Below are 12,472 nucleotides of genomic sequence, written 5' to 3' on the forward strand. Positions count from 1 at the left end.
TGGGACCCGGTCAGTTTTCATATTCCTTGGTGTGATTTTATGTCAGTCTCTTCCGATCTACTGTTATCATCGTTAGCGATGGTGGTTTGTAAAATTGGTAGAAATTACCTTGATGAAAGAGTAAGCATCACCAATGGCAAAGATTTGTGTTGTACATGATAAGCATTCTTGTACATGATAAGCATTCTTGTACATGAAAATATTATCTATTAATTGTATCTCCCTTTTATGTGAGCGAGAGATAATCATGCACAATCATGAGATTGGTTCAAAAGAATTGTTCTCAGGTCATTCAAAAAGGAGTAGTAGAAGAAATAAATACTATGGTGCAACCATGGCGATCAACTCCTTCATGACATAGGGGCAGCTCGTGATCAGATGATCGAAGCCATCAGTGGCTGCGACAGCCTTCAGCATGCCCGGAGCGCCCAGAAAATCGTAGCACGCTTTCTTCAACCCGTCAGAAAGGTGGCGCTCGGCTAGAGCCAGGATGGTCGCCGCGGTGTTCACGTCGATGAACCCACACAGCTTATCTTCACACATGAGTTTCAGCCGCTGGAGATCATACCTATCCGCCGCCACGAGCAGGTGCTGCCAAATCACAGCTCCATCGTCTTCTGGCTCCGAGTCACTGTAAATGAACGCAAGCATCGCGCTGAAAACTTGAGCCTCCATGTCCTCTACGAGTATGGTGCCGTTAGTGGCCGTCCCCTCCTTCATCGGACCGAGAAGCTCGGCCTTGAAGACCTTAGACCGGGCCGCGAGGATGCACCGGTGCGCGGCGAACGTCTCGCCGCTGACCTTGAATGTCACGTCGGTGCCTTCCTTGGCCATGAAGAAATCGGTGAAGTGACGCTGCATGTCGGGCGGAGGCACCGTGACGAACGGTGAAGCGACGCTGACACCGACGCTGGCATAGCCGCTGGCGGCCTTGGCGTTGGCGTCCCCAACGACGACGACGTCGCACCGGATGGTGAAGCTGCCATCCTTGAGGTGTTGCGAATTCTTCATCCTCAGGAGATTGCTGAGTTGCCAGTCGTTGGAAGGGAATTCATATACTTGGCCTGCACGAATGCGTGATGGCTCCTGCTCATCGGCCTGGTTAATGAAGCTAAACCTGAATTGCGCCTTCACGGGCTCTGCAACATGCTGATCAAGAGCGAGACCACCGTGGATTAGATTTGCGATGCCCAAGATGCCGTTGGGGTAGTACGTGAGATACCAAAGATACCCTCCGACTCTGAAACGGTGAGATGTGATGCAACCGCCGTTGGGGACGTCGGCATTGGTGTGCGAGTAGCCTTCGACCACGAGCAGGTGGTACCCACTGGCGGAGCCGGCGTCGCTGATGGCCGGCGCGGATGGCCATAGTTTCCCGTCGCGGATCAAGGATACGCCTGCGAATGACATGGCCTAGACACCAAGAGTACTCTCCGCGAAGATCAATTTGCCACGGACCCGTGACGTGCCTGTGAACTTTGCTTTATTACTAGATGTCACGGTTGGGTTACGAGTCTCTAGGGGAACATGCATATATTAGGCGTATGTGCAGGGACCGACTCGGCGTGCAACTTACACTACCCGGACTGTAATTCGTATGCTATTCGGACACACGATCGTTAAATTCTAACACTAGCAATTCATTAAGAAGAATACAAGTTTTACCATGATTGGCGATTTTATGAACCGTCCAACCAGGCTAATCCAACGGTTAGAAAATAGGTAATACCCGAAAGTACAAACAAAGAAGTACTGAAAAGTATTGGAAAGTACAGATTTATTTTAATTATTAAAGGGTAAATAAGTCATTTTGAGTCTACTGGTACACCTGTCTGGCTCTCTTCCGGCATCGACACCCTGTCGCCTTTCCCTCCCCCACCTCGCTGCCGGCGTGAGCTCCACCGTGCCGTCGCCGCCGTCGTCCCCGAGACCGGAGAATCGGCTCATCCGCTCCGCCTAGACGCACCGGTCCTCCCCGCGCGAGGAATCGGCCCGAGCAACACGCCTTCGTCTCCATCTAACTCACCTCCGGCCGGTCGCCGTGGATCATGGTTTCACCTCCGCCTCTCCGCCGGCATCGCCGACCACCTCATCTTCACCAAGGTGAGTCTATGATCCTTCTGGACTCTTTCCCGCATCTCCACGGGCTCTGTGGAGGACTGCCGCCGTTCACCGTCGTTTTGGAACTCAGCGTCGCCCCGCGTCATTGTGCTCAAGATCCGCTGCCTAGAAATATCCCAGCCCTGGTCCTTCGATGTTCCCGACGCTCGCCGGCGTGCCTAGCCGCGTCTCGCGTCTGTGAGTCGCGGATGTTTGCATTGCTCGGTAAATTTGCATTACCATCGTTTCAGAGTGCTGTACATGGACGATTCACCATTCGGAGCCTCCCATATGTGCCAGATAGTGACAACGAAAATAGTGGCATGGACCACTGGAGTTACCATTGCTGAGAACTTCTGAAATTCTTGAGATTCAGTTTGAGCCCATACATTGATTTGATGGACTCCAGGTTTCAGTTGTAAACGGAAACAACAGTAGTAATCTGTAGGGATTGGACGCTTTTGCAGCTGAACATCAGGCAGACTGTCATGGGCATATGTCATTGTAATTTTGTTCAATTTTGTCTAGGAGCATTCTGAAGCTAGATTGAGTGGAAATCTAACTTAATGTGGAGAATCGTAGCGTATATAGTTTACTCATTGCTAATGTTGTGTTCTGCTCAATTCCTTCATTAGGAATAGCAACTAATGATGTACTCATTTTCTTTATTACATGTGCTACTTGTTCTAATATTCTTACTCTTACAACGTGTTTTATGGTTGCATAGCTAGTGGAGGGCTGTTGAAAATGTTGCACGTAGGATTCAGATGATTACCTTTATTGAGAGTCCATCCTAAGAGTTTCCCTATGCCCCAGCTATGAGGTGTCGTTGATGCATACTTGGCTTAGACCAACAGCGTCAGTATCAACCATCCGAAGATAAGCACAAGCTTGCGCTGAGTGATGCATCTTGGATGGAATCAAACTCGCCATCCAAAAGTGTGCCTGAAACAGCAACACAGATTGCAGATAATGTTGATTCATGTACAAGTGCTGTTGGCAGTGATAAAAAAAACAAGGCATGCCTCGCAGGTTTCAGAAAATTTGCGAGCCCAAGTTCCACCCACCAAAGAGATTTCATGCCTTACATTAGGCGTGCAGCTGAAAGGAAGCTGCTGCAGCCTCAGGTCCTCTGGATGAGCCTCCTTTGCAAAGCTGAAGCAGAATGTCTCCTTGATGTCCCGTCTAGTTTACTTTGCGAGGACTACGCGTGTTGGATGTTGCGAATTCCTGAAGCTGAGCATGGTGCTGCAGACTCAGCTGCACTTGCTGGAGAGGGCGGTACTATCCCGGTTCCACATTTTTCTACTCAGCTACACCAAGGTATGAACTATGAAGCTCCATGAATTCTAACTAGGTGATAACTGCTTTTACTTGACATAAGCTGCAACCAGAACCAGTTTTATTCGGATTAAGAGTGCATTTGGTAGTATCTTCTGAAGGTTGCTTGATTTGTAGTATGAATAACCTTAGGATCTTATCTTGTTAAGTGTTTTTTCAAAAAAAAATTGCTTTCTCTTCTTTTAAGATATATTCAGGGCTTGGTTACAGGCGCCAAGTACCAGCTTACTGTTTTTGGATATGTATAGATGAACTTGTTCTTTAGGATGTTACACGATGGTTTCAAGGATGACAATGAGCAGTTGAGCACTAAACATACTTTATAGCTGCGTACTTGTACTTCATAATTCATATGATATCTTCTAGTGCTTGGTATTGCAGCTCGTATACTCCGGCGCCATTGTTGATGTATGCATGAGAAAGCTGATGTTTTATCCAGAAGTCGTTGATTTTCTCGAAGATGACAAAGATGAATTCCCTTATGTAGAAGCCCGATATGCTTACGGGTCGTCACCAAAGCTCATAATGCTTGACAAGGAGTCGTCGAACAGATCTCTAATGCGCTTAGATGAAATTCGACCACGTTTACATCTTGCGAAAGGCAGCAATGTGATACCTTTTGCAAACTGAAGACGAGAATGCAGTTTGCTCTGTAGTAGCTACAAGCTGGCTTCCCATTGATTTTATATAGTTCTCTTCTTGAATGAACTTTATACAGCAACTGAACCTTGTACAGTGGGTGAACAGAAGAAGACTATTGTTCTTCACGTCTAGCACAGTATAATATTGTTCTGTAATTCTCATTTGCCACCATCAAAGCCAAAACATAGCCAAGTACAGAGCGTCCATAGATCTAGGATTCATATTTAAGTTTCAGCAGGTCGTTGTCATGGCACAATTCAAAATCTTCCTGGATGGACAGTAAACAAGTCACCGTCCTGGATAATGCAATAGGCCAACAATGAGCCCCACATTGTTGTTTATTGTAGAATTATTCCCCTTGTTCTGTACACTAATGAGCTTTCAGAGATGACGACCATCTTCCTCCCGTCTTCACATTTATCAGAGGAAATGCGAACTTCTTTGTGTATGCGCTAAAAACATATGAGCTAGTCGTACAATGGGAACAGAATGAAGAATATATGTGTGCCTGAATACCACATTGATGTTTCTTTAAGAAATAATCAATCCTCTCACTTGTTGTGTACATTAATGAACAGATATAAAAACTGTGATACATCTTCCTCTGTTCTTTCAAAGAACGTGAACTTCATTCATTATGTATGAAGGACCAAGTTAGCGATTCGATTCATTTTGTCCCTGAACCTAAGAAATGACCTGAACGTCTCGACAAAACTACTTATCATACATATTCTTCTTATGTTTCTGAACCTAATTAAATCTGTAGTCACAAGTGTTATAACCCTGAGAACATCTCAATGCCACTAACCGCAGCTTCTGTCATCTCATGGTGCCAGCGAGCGACGCCCATGATAAGGACAGGCATCCAAGTCCGGAGTGAAACTGGCATAATCATCTAACAGATCTTCAGTTTCATCAGCTAACAGTTAGCTTGAGACCATGATCTGATCACAGGCCTCGAGGGCCTGGTGCGCGTAGCATCTCACATCCACGTCGGTGTCCAGGCTGAGCTCGACGAGGCAGGGCTTAAAAGTCTTCTCAGCCAAGGACTGATGTACGAGCGACTGCAATGAGATGGCTTGAAGGATTGTCATGCGGTACATCGTACGCTGTTTATCTTCTCCAACACCTGGAGAACATGATCTTTCACGACCTTATCTTCTCCAACACCTGGAGAACATGAGCTTTCACGACTAGTAGTAGAAATTAAGGAGAATTTATACATGCTACTACTCCGTTAAGTTCCAGTTAGGTATAAATGGGTCTAATTCGATGGATTATATGCTGCATTGCCCGCTCTGGCGCTCTGGACCAAACTCCTCTGCCAGACGCTGAAGTTGTTCGCGGCAGTTTCCCTGAAAGAAAACACCCGAAATTCAAACTATGGTTAACAAGCTTTGCATTAATAGCAGCAACGTTTCTGTAAGAATTTTGGAAATCCTCTTCAAAGATGCAAGCTCTAGCACTAAAATAATGCAAATCCTACATCAGATTTGGATAGTAAGTTCTGTTATGGTTGTTGCAATTAAAGAGCACACAAACTTCTCTCTGGGTGAGCAAGTATAAGACGAAACACACATGTATATAAACCAAAGCAAATCAGGTAATCATGAAAGGACAATATTGATGTGACCAGAATTGAGGTGGTAAAATAAATGTGAGGCAAACAAGACAGCAGAAGCTTTATGAAATCCAAACCTCAGCTATAATGAACAGTAGCTGGCAATTTTCTAGGCATAATGATATTTGAATAGAAACAGTGGCACCATATTGTTCATTATATACAAATCTTAACCAAAGAAATAGGGAAGCTAACTAAACATAGGTGTCAAGGTTGTTTGTAACAAATAAGATGAACATGAAAGTGTCTAATTATCAAGACTGAAACAATATGTTTGAGATTTGATATGCCAAAATCACATGAATGCACTGCTTTGTTTCCCAAAGGAACTAACTTCACACTAGTAATCACAACATATCATTAGTCGTATGGCCATTGGCCAAGGATACAACTAGAAATAATGATTTTGTTCAGAACTTGGCAAACATGCTCTGCTTATTTGGCAATAACTGAACTTCTTCAGACTGCACTACCAGGTGGATCAAGGGCGCAGAGGTGGAGGTGACGTGCAGGGGCGCCGCCGGGGGGTTTGGAGTGGGAGAGCCTGAGCGTGCCGGTGCAGTGCACCTGGCGAGAGGACGCGTGCGAGCTCGTGGGCGAGAACGCAAGGCGGCGGAGCTCCTTGATGACGCGGGCCAGGCGGGTGCGGTGCAGGAATGGAGTGCGGAGGTAGAGGTCTGATTCGGCCTCGCATCCGACGAGCGGCGGCGCGTCCGGCGAGCGGGAGCCGCGACGTGGCAGAGGGCAGAGGATTGCGCCGGCGCGGGACTGAGATCGTGGACCAGGTCGTGCTTGCGACATACCAGTCGTGCGGACTGGTTAGGCTAAGAAAGTTACCACAATACCCCTGCTTGTGTTTTTTTTTTTGCGAGGAAACAGCCATATCATTAAAGCAAGACAATTACGGAAAAGACCTCCACGAAACACAAAATTACAACCAAGTCCTTCTTCTGTAAAGCGAAGCCACCGACGAGGAACAGAACGAACTGCTCAGATCGGACGGACAGAAAAAAATAGAGCAGTAGTACTCGGTAGTACTCAGAAGTACTACCCAATCACTGTAACACAGCTCTAAGAAGAAAGTTCACATTGGGTCCTTAAATTCCAGTGAAAATTCACTTTTGGTCTTAGAACTTTCGTCTGCTTTAAAATAAACCTTCAACTCTCAGAATCATTCACTTTTAGTCATTATCCCGGTTGAGCTATGCAAATATCTGCCATCGGTCACCAAAAACTCAAACCAACGGTGCAAGGGTAAAGAGGCGGAACGATGTTGATAGGCAATCAAGCATGCCTTTGTAGCGCAACGCTTTAAGTGAATTGGAAGGGAGAGAAATCAAGCGAGAGACTAGTTCACAGACCCAAGAGTTTCATTGTTTTTTTTGCATTAAGATGTTGGGTTCCACATCTCAGCTAGTTTGGGCTTGGTCTGATTCTAAACCAATTTGGATGGTTCACTATTTTTTCTTTCCACATCAGCAATCTGCTCCACTCAACTGAAAATGGATGAAATGTGAATTATTCGGAGAATTCAAGATTCGTTTTAGACTAAAAATATATTTTGGAACCAAAAGTGAACTTTTCCAATAGTTCAACGATGAGAAGTGGACTTTCTTCATTAATTAAGTACTCCTTCTGTTAGAACATCTCAACGTGCTCTTCCTCCATTTTTATTTTCTTCGTCTTCTAGATTTTTCAAAAAAAAAGTTTTGATAAGAGGCGTAAACAGGTCTGATGGGCATTATGCAAATCTAGGCCTTGAAGATGGACCAACGGTTGTTGGTGGAGATGGCTTCTGTAGCATGTGCATGAGGTGCTCGCTAAGAATCTACTAGACTGGATGAGCACTTCCATTTTGCTTAGAGGGTGTCTCGGGTATGCGATATTCCTGATTTCTAGTAGATGAGAGTTCTTCTTTGTTCTCCAAAGAATAAGGCCCCGCCGACATGATCTTCTCTTGTTTGTCGGGTGTAGGTGTTGCGGGGTAGCTTCAGGTTTTTTGATTTCTGATTTTTGTTAGACTTTTGTTGAATAAATTAATAAAAAAAGTTGTATGCATCTTTTTGATGCATAGGCTGGGGTACTCCCTCCATTTAAATTTAAAGCATTATATATGGCATTTGCATAACTGAGATGCTCAAAATTCATCTTTGGATAACAAAAATAAAAGGCTCAATACAAGCAATCAATTATATCGACAACTAAGTTGGTGGATGTCCAATCCTTAGATAACACTTCCACCCATGTTGGGTAAAAAAGTCCTTTGTTGTGTTCTCTAACCATGTAGACACCTCCGAAAACAAATCGCAATCCTCCACACGATATAGAGATGACCATGAACATAGCAAAGCGATGCATCGGTAGATATATAACCTGCATAAGAGAAAAAATTGTAATAATTTTTTTTTATCATTTTTATGTAGCCAAAGCGACCATATAATGGCAAGCGCTAACACCCTAATAAGTATTCTGAGCCACTTAGCCAATTTCCAAAAATATTGGTAGAGCTCCGTGGTGAATATAAGGTAGAACCTATTTGGACGATTGACCATATAGATCTAACAAATTGGTATTAGAAGAATAAGTATTCTATAGTCTCATGCTGATGACAAAACTCACATCTTTAAATTTCCCTGCAAACTTTGTTTTGCAAGGTTGTCCTTAATGAAGATTGCCCATCTAAAAACATACCACACAGAAACCTTAGTTTTCAGCGAGATCTTTATTTCTAAATATTTTTATTATTATCCACCAATTCATCCGGTTGGCCCAACACTCTGTACATGGAATCCACCGAGAATTTACCACTCCTATTTAGGTTCCATCAAAACTCATATGTCCCTTGCGTCAGCTGGACAAAAGCCAAACGCTAAAGCAATGAATTCCAAGATGTAAGCCTTGGACCAACAAGATCTTTTCTGAACGTCACATTTGATGGGGAAGATATCATCACCTTAGCTAGTATCGCTTTTGTGAAGCACAATGTTATACAGAGCTAGATATTATTCCCGGAGAGTGGTATAACCTAATCACTTATGGTCTGAGAACCTTATCTCAGTACCATCCTTAATAGAGAAAGAAACATATTGGAAGAATTGCTTCTTAGTCGCCATATAACCATCCCAGACGTGTGAATCCCTACGTTTCCAATAAACTTGAGACAACGCAAACGAGATAACATATTTTCTTCTTAGAATGGTTTACCATACCCCATTGTCGGTAAGTAGCTTGGACATCTATTTACCCATGAGTGCTTATTGATCTCAAGATCATGAACACCCAACCCCCTTCATTCTTTGGACGAAAAACAACATTCCATTTAGTAAGCCGATATTTCTTTTTCTCACTATCTCTTTGCCAAAAGAATCTTGACGGGAAATAACCCAATCGCTGCAAGACTCCTTTGGGCAACTGGAAGAAGGAAATCATGTATAGTACCATATTAGTTAGTAATTGAATTAAAGAGAACCAACATTTGTCAGCCTCCGATAATGAATCATAATGTCAAAATATCTCATTCGAAACTGGCCCAACTTGTAGCCAAAAATCTCGGCATACAGTTCAGCCTCGCTAAATAAAACAACTAATTTTTATGGAAATTGATTTGCAACTTGATGTCGAAAGTTGATAAAATTAATTTTAGATTTGTCACTTTCATAAGATCATGCTTCGTAAAAAGAATCGTGTCATAACCATCCACAAGGTGAGGGACTACCCCTTCAATTTGCCCATCATTGCATGCTCAATAACTATTGCAAATATATCAGTCACTATATTAAATAGCATGGTTGTTAATGGATTGATTTGCGTCAATTATTTTTTCATCAAGTATTGTCTAACGTCATGTAATATCCCAGGTTTAGAGGCTACAAAATGAGAGAACACCAAAGTGTACATTGCATTCATGCATAGAAAATCCGGGAAATTTTCGCGCTTTCAAATAAAACTTGTCACAGTAACTGAAGTTTCACTTGACTTGCTGGAATTGAAGTAGATCATCAAATCAAGCGCTATAAACTTCACTGTGATCTTTGCTAAAACCTTGTTTTGGGTAGAGATGATTGGATCTATGGACTATTTCAAATGGAATTAGCTTTACAACAAACAACACCTTAAGTAAGTGAAAGTATAGAGATGGTAAACCTAGAGGGGGGGTGAATAGGTTTCTACAGATTTTTATTCTTTCTTTGCAATATTAGGCTTTGCGGAATATAAAGGTGAGCCTAATGCAAACTAGGTGAAGCAACCTATATGAAGATACAACTATCTCGAGCACGAAGGCTCTCTCAGGCAGTTTAAATCACAAGTAAGGAGTTCGGTTAGAGATAACCGATAGCACGCGGAGACGAGGATGTATTCCCATGTTCCCTTTCTTTGCAAAAAGGTACGTCACGTTTGGAGGGGTGGAGGTCCCACGAAGGATTCCCCACGCCACGAAGGCTCACCCTATTCTCCGGAGCCTATCCCACGAAGGAATAGCTCACTCACTTGTGGTAGACTTTGAGGTAGCCTCCAAACCTTCACAATCTTGTCCGGAGCAAATCCACAGCCCGGATGCTTCCGGACTCCTCTTGCCCACCTAGGGTTTCCAAGGAACCCTAGGAAGCAAGCTTCTCGATGAATACAAGGGGGAATGAGATTTGGCTTGGTAGAACAGTAGATCGGGTCCTCCTCTAGTGATTCCCCGGAGGGATTTGAGTTTGGGTGGAGGAGGAGTGAGATCGGAGGCTTTTGGTGTTTCTAATAATGGAGTAAGAGAGAGAGAGCTCAAGAACAGCTTGTAGTGTGTTGCCTAACTGTTCAGAGGTAGGAGAAGGCCTATTTATTGTGTTCTTCGAAATATGGCCGTTGGTCACTTGCCACCTCAGCTTTTTTCTCGACAAACCCGGTTGACCGGACCACAGACCGGACAGCCCGGTTGTGAGGCCGGTCGGACCGGATCAGCGACCGGATCCCTTTTGCGTCGTCCTGGAGCTCCTTCGGTTGGCGCCCGGTTGCCGCCCGGTTGCCGCCCGGTCGACCGGGCTGAGCGCCGGACTCCCCGGTCTGTAGGCCGGCTGACCGGTCGGCAACCGGATCTGCTGGCCCTTCGTATGGAACCCGGTTGCCGCCCGGTTGACCGGCCATCACGCCGGACTGGCCGGTTGCTGGCCCGGTTGGACCTGGCTGCAGACCGGATTTCTCCTGTAGACCCCTTTTTGATTGTTGTTGAAGTGGGGGGTCTCCTTTAGCCTTCTTGTTCCTTTATACACCATTTATGCCTCATTGCCTAATACCTGAGATTATCCTTTTAAACATATTAGGCCAAATACTTTAGCACGGTGTCATTGTTACCAAAATAATGGATAAGGGTAAAATACCCTTACAATCTCCCCCTTTTTGGTATACGATGACAAACCGAGCTAGAGTCACAAATATATATTATGATAAGCTCTAAACCCTGATTCCATATAAGATATTACGACAGCTCCCCCATAATGTGTGCACTTGGAGAATTTGCGTTTGAATGCAAAGTGCACCATTTGTGGAACATGAGAAGCTCCCCCAATATCTTTAGGAAACAAGCATGGTATGGAGATGTGCATATCAAGATATATAAGAATAGCACACATAATCATCCTAACATAGAGTAGCACACATAATAGTCGTCCATACACATCCATACACGAATTATGGTTCTTGAAAATACTGAAAGCAAACAAGCACAAGCCATATAAAATCCAAATAAAGCAACTCCCATGGCTTGTGACAATGAAAGAACCCCGTGGTCCTAGACTCTACTCTCTTCTCCCCCTATGGCATCGGAACACCAAAAAGGCGAAGAAAAGAGGAGAGATGCTATCGCACCCATCAATAGTGACCAAATCCGAACGAGGAGGAGCTCTCGCCAGCATCGCGTGCATCCGCATCACCCTGATACGTCTCCAACGTATCCATAATTTCTGATGTTCCATGCTTGTTTTATGACAATACTTACATGTTTTGCTTGCACTTTATAATGTTTTTATGCATTTTACGGAACTAACCTATTAACAAGATGCCACAGTGCCAGTTCCTGTTTTCTGCTGTTTTTGGTTCCAGAAAGGCTGTTCGGGCAATATTCTCGGAATTGGACGAAATCAACGCCAAACATCTTATTTTTCCCGGAACCTTCCAGAAAGTCAGAGGGGGACCAGAGGGGTGCCCTGGGGGCCCCACACGTGTGGCCGGCGCGGCCCAGGAGGGGGGCGCGCCGCCCTAGTGTGAGGAGGCCCCGTGGCCCCTCCGACTCCGACTCTTCGCCTATTTAAGCCCTTTCGACCTAAAAACGCAGTACCAATTGACGAAACTCCAGAAAGACTCCAGGGGCACCGCCGCCATCGCGGAACTCCAATTCGGGGGACAAAAGTCTCTGTTCCGGCACCCTGCCGGGACGGGGAAGTGCCCCCGGAAGCCATCTCCATCGACGCCACCGCCTCCATCATGCTCCGTGAGTAGTTCCCCCATGGACTACGGGTTCTAGCAGTAGCTAGTTGGTACTCTCTATCCTATGTACTTCAATACAATGATCTCATGAGCTGCCTTACATGATTGAGATCCATCTGATGTAATCGGTGTTGTGTTTGTTGGGATCCGATGGATGATACATTATGATTAGTCTATCTATAAAGTTTGTGAAGTTATTGTTGCTGCAATCTTGTTATGCTTAATGCTTGTCACTAGGGCCCGAGTGGCATGATCTTAGATTTAAACTCTATACTTATTGCTTAGATTGTATCTACAAGTTGT

At 44.6% G+C, this 12,472-nt stretch overlaps 2 protein-coding genes and 1 long non-coding RNA gene across 5 annotated transcripts; 1 reads left to right on the forward strand and 2 right to left on the reverse strand.

Moving 5' to 3' along the window:
* Nucleotides 1-321: 321 nt before the first annotated feature.
* On the reverse strand, nucleotides 322-1,410 carry LOC127337276 (BTB/POZ and MATH domain-containing protein 2-like). Its single transcript, XM_051364235.1, has one exon. The coding sequence runs from the start codon at nucleotides 1,408-1,410 to the stop codon at nucleotides 322-324; it is 1,089 nt and encodes a 362-aa protein (XP_051220195.1).
* Nucleotides 1,411-1,810: 400 nt separating this feature from the next.
* LOC127324972 (uncharacterized) lies at nucleotides 1,811-4,467 on the forward strand. 2 transcript variants are annotated; one of them, XR_007866674.2, is made up of 3 exons: nucleotides 1,815-2,103; nucleotides 2,828-3,423; nucleotides 3,823-4,467. It is a non-coding gene; the product is annotated as an uncharacterized lncRNA (long non-coding RNA). The 2 variants fall into 2 exon arrangements; XR_011750700.1 differs by having other exon boundaries at nucleotides 1,811-3,423.
* Nucleotides 4,468-4,794: 327 nt separating this feature from the next.
* Nucleotides 4,795-6,546, reverse strand: LOC127324951 (uncharacterized). 2 transcript variants are annotated; one of them, XR_007866653.2, is made up of 3 exons: nucleotides 6,178-6,546; nucleotides 5,254-5,438; nucleotides 4,795-5,212 (listed from the first exon to the last, which is right to left on the reverse strand). XR_007866653.2 is itself a non-coding variant. In XM_051352272.2 (2 exons), the coding sequence occupies exons 1-2, from the start codon at nucleotides 6,503-6,505 to the stop codon at nucleotides 5,332-5,334; spliced, it is 435 nt and encodes a 144-aa protein (XP_051208232.1). In that variant the 5' UTR covers nucleotides 6,506-6,546; the 3' UTR covers nucleotides 4,795-5,331. The 2 variants fall into 2 exon arrangements, 1 of the variants encoding a protein (XP_051208232.1); XM_051352272.2 differs by having other exon boundaries at nucleotides 4,795-5,438.
* Nucleotides 6,547-12,472: the final 5,926 nt, after the last annotated feature.

Source organism: Lolium perenne, chromosome 1, assembly GCF_019359855.2.
Source record: "Lolium perenne isolate Kyuss_39 chromosome 1, Kyuss_2.0, whole genome shotgun sequence".
NCBI classification, from domain to species: Eukaryota; Viridiplantae; Streptophyta; class Magnoliopsida; order Poales; family Poaceae; genus Lolium; species Lolium perenne.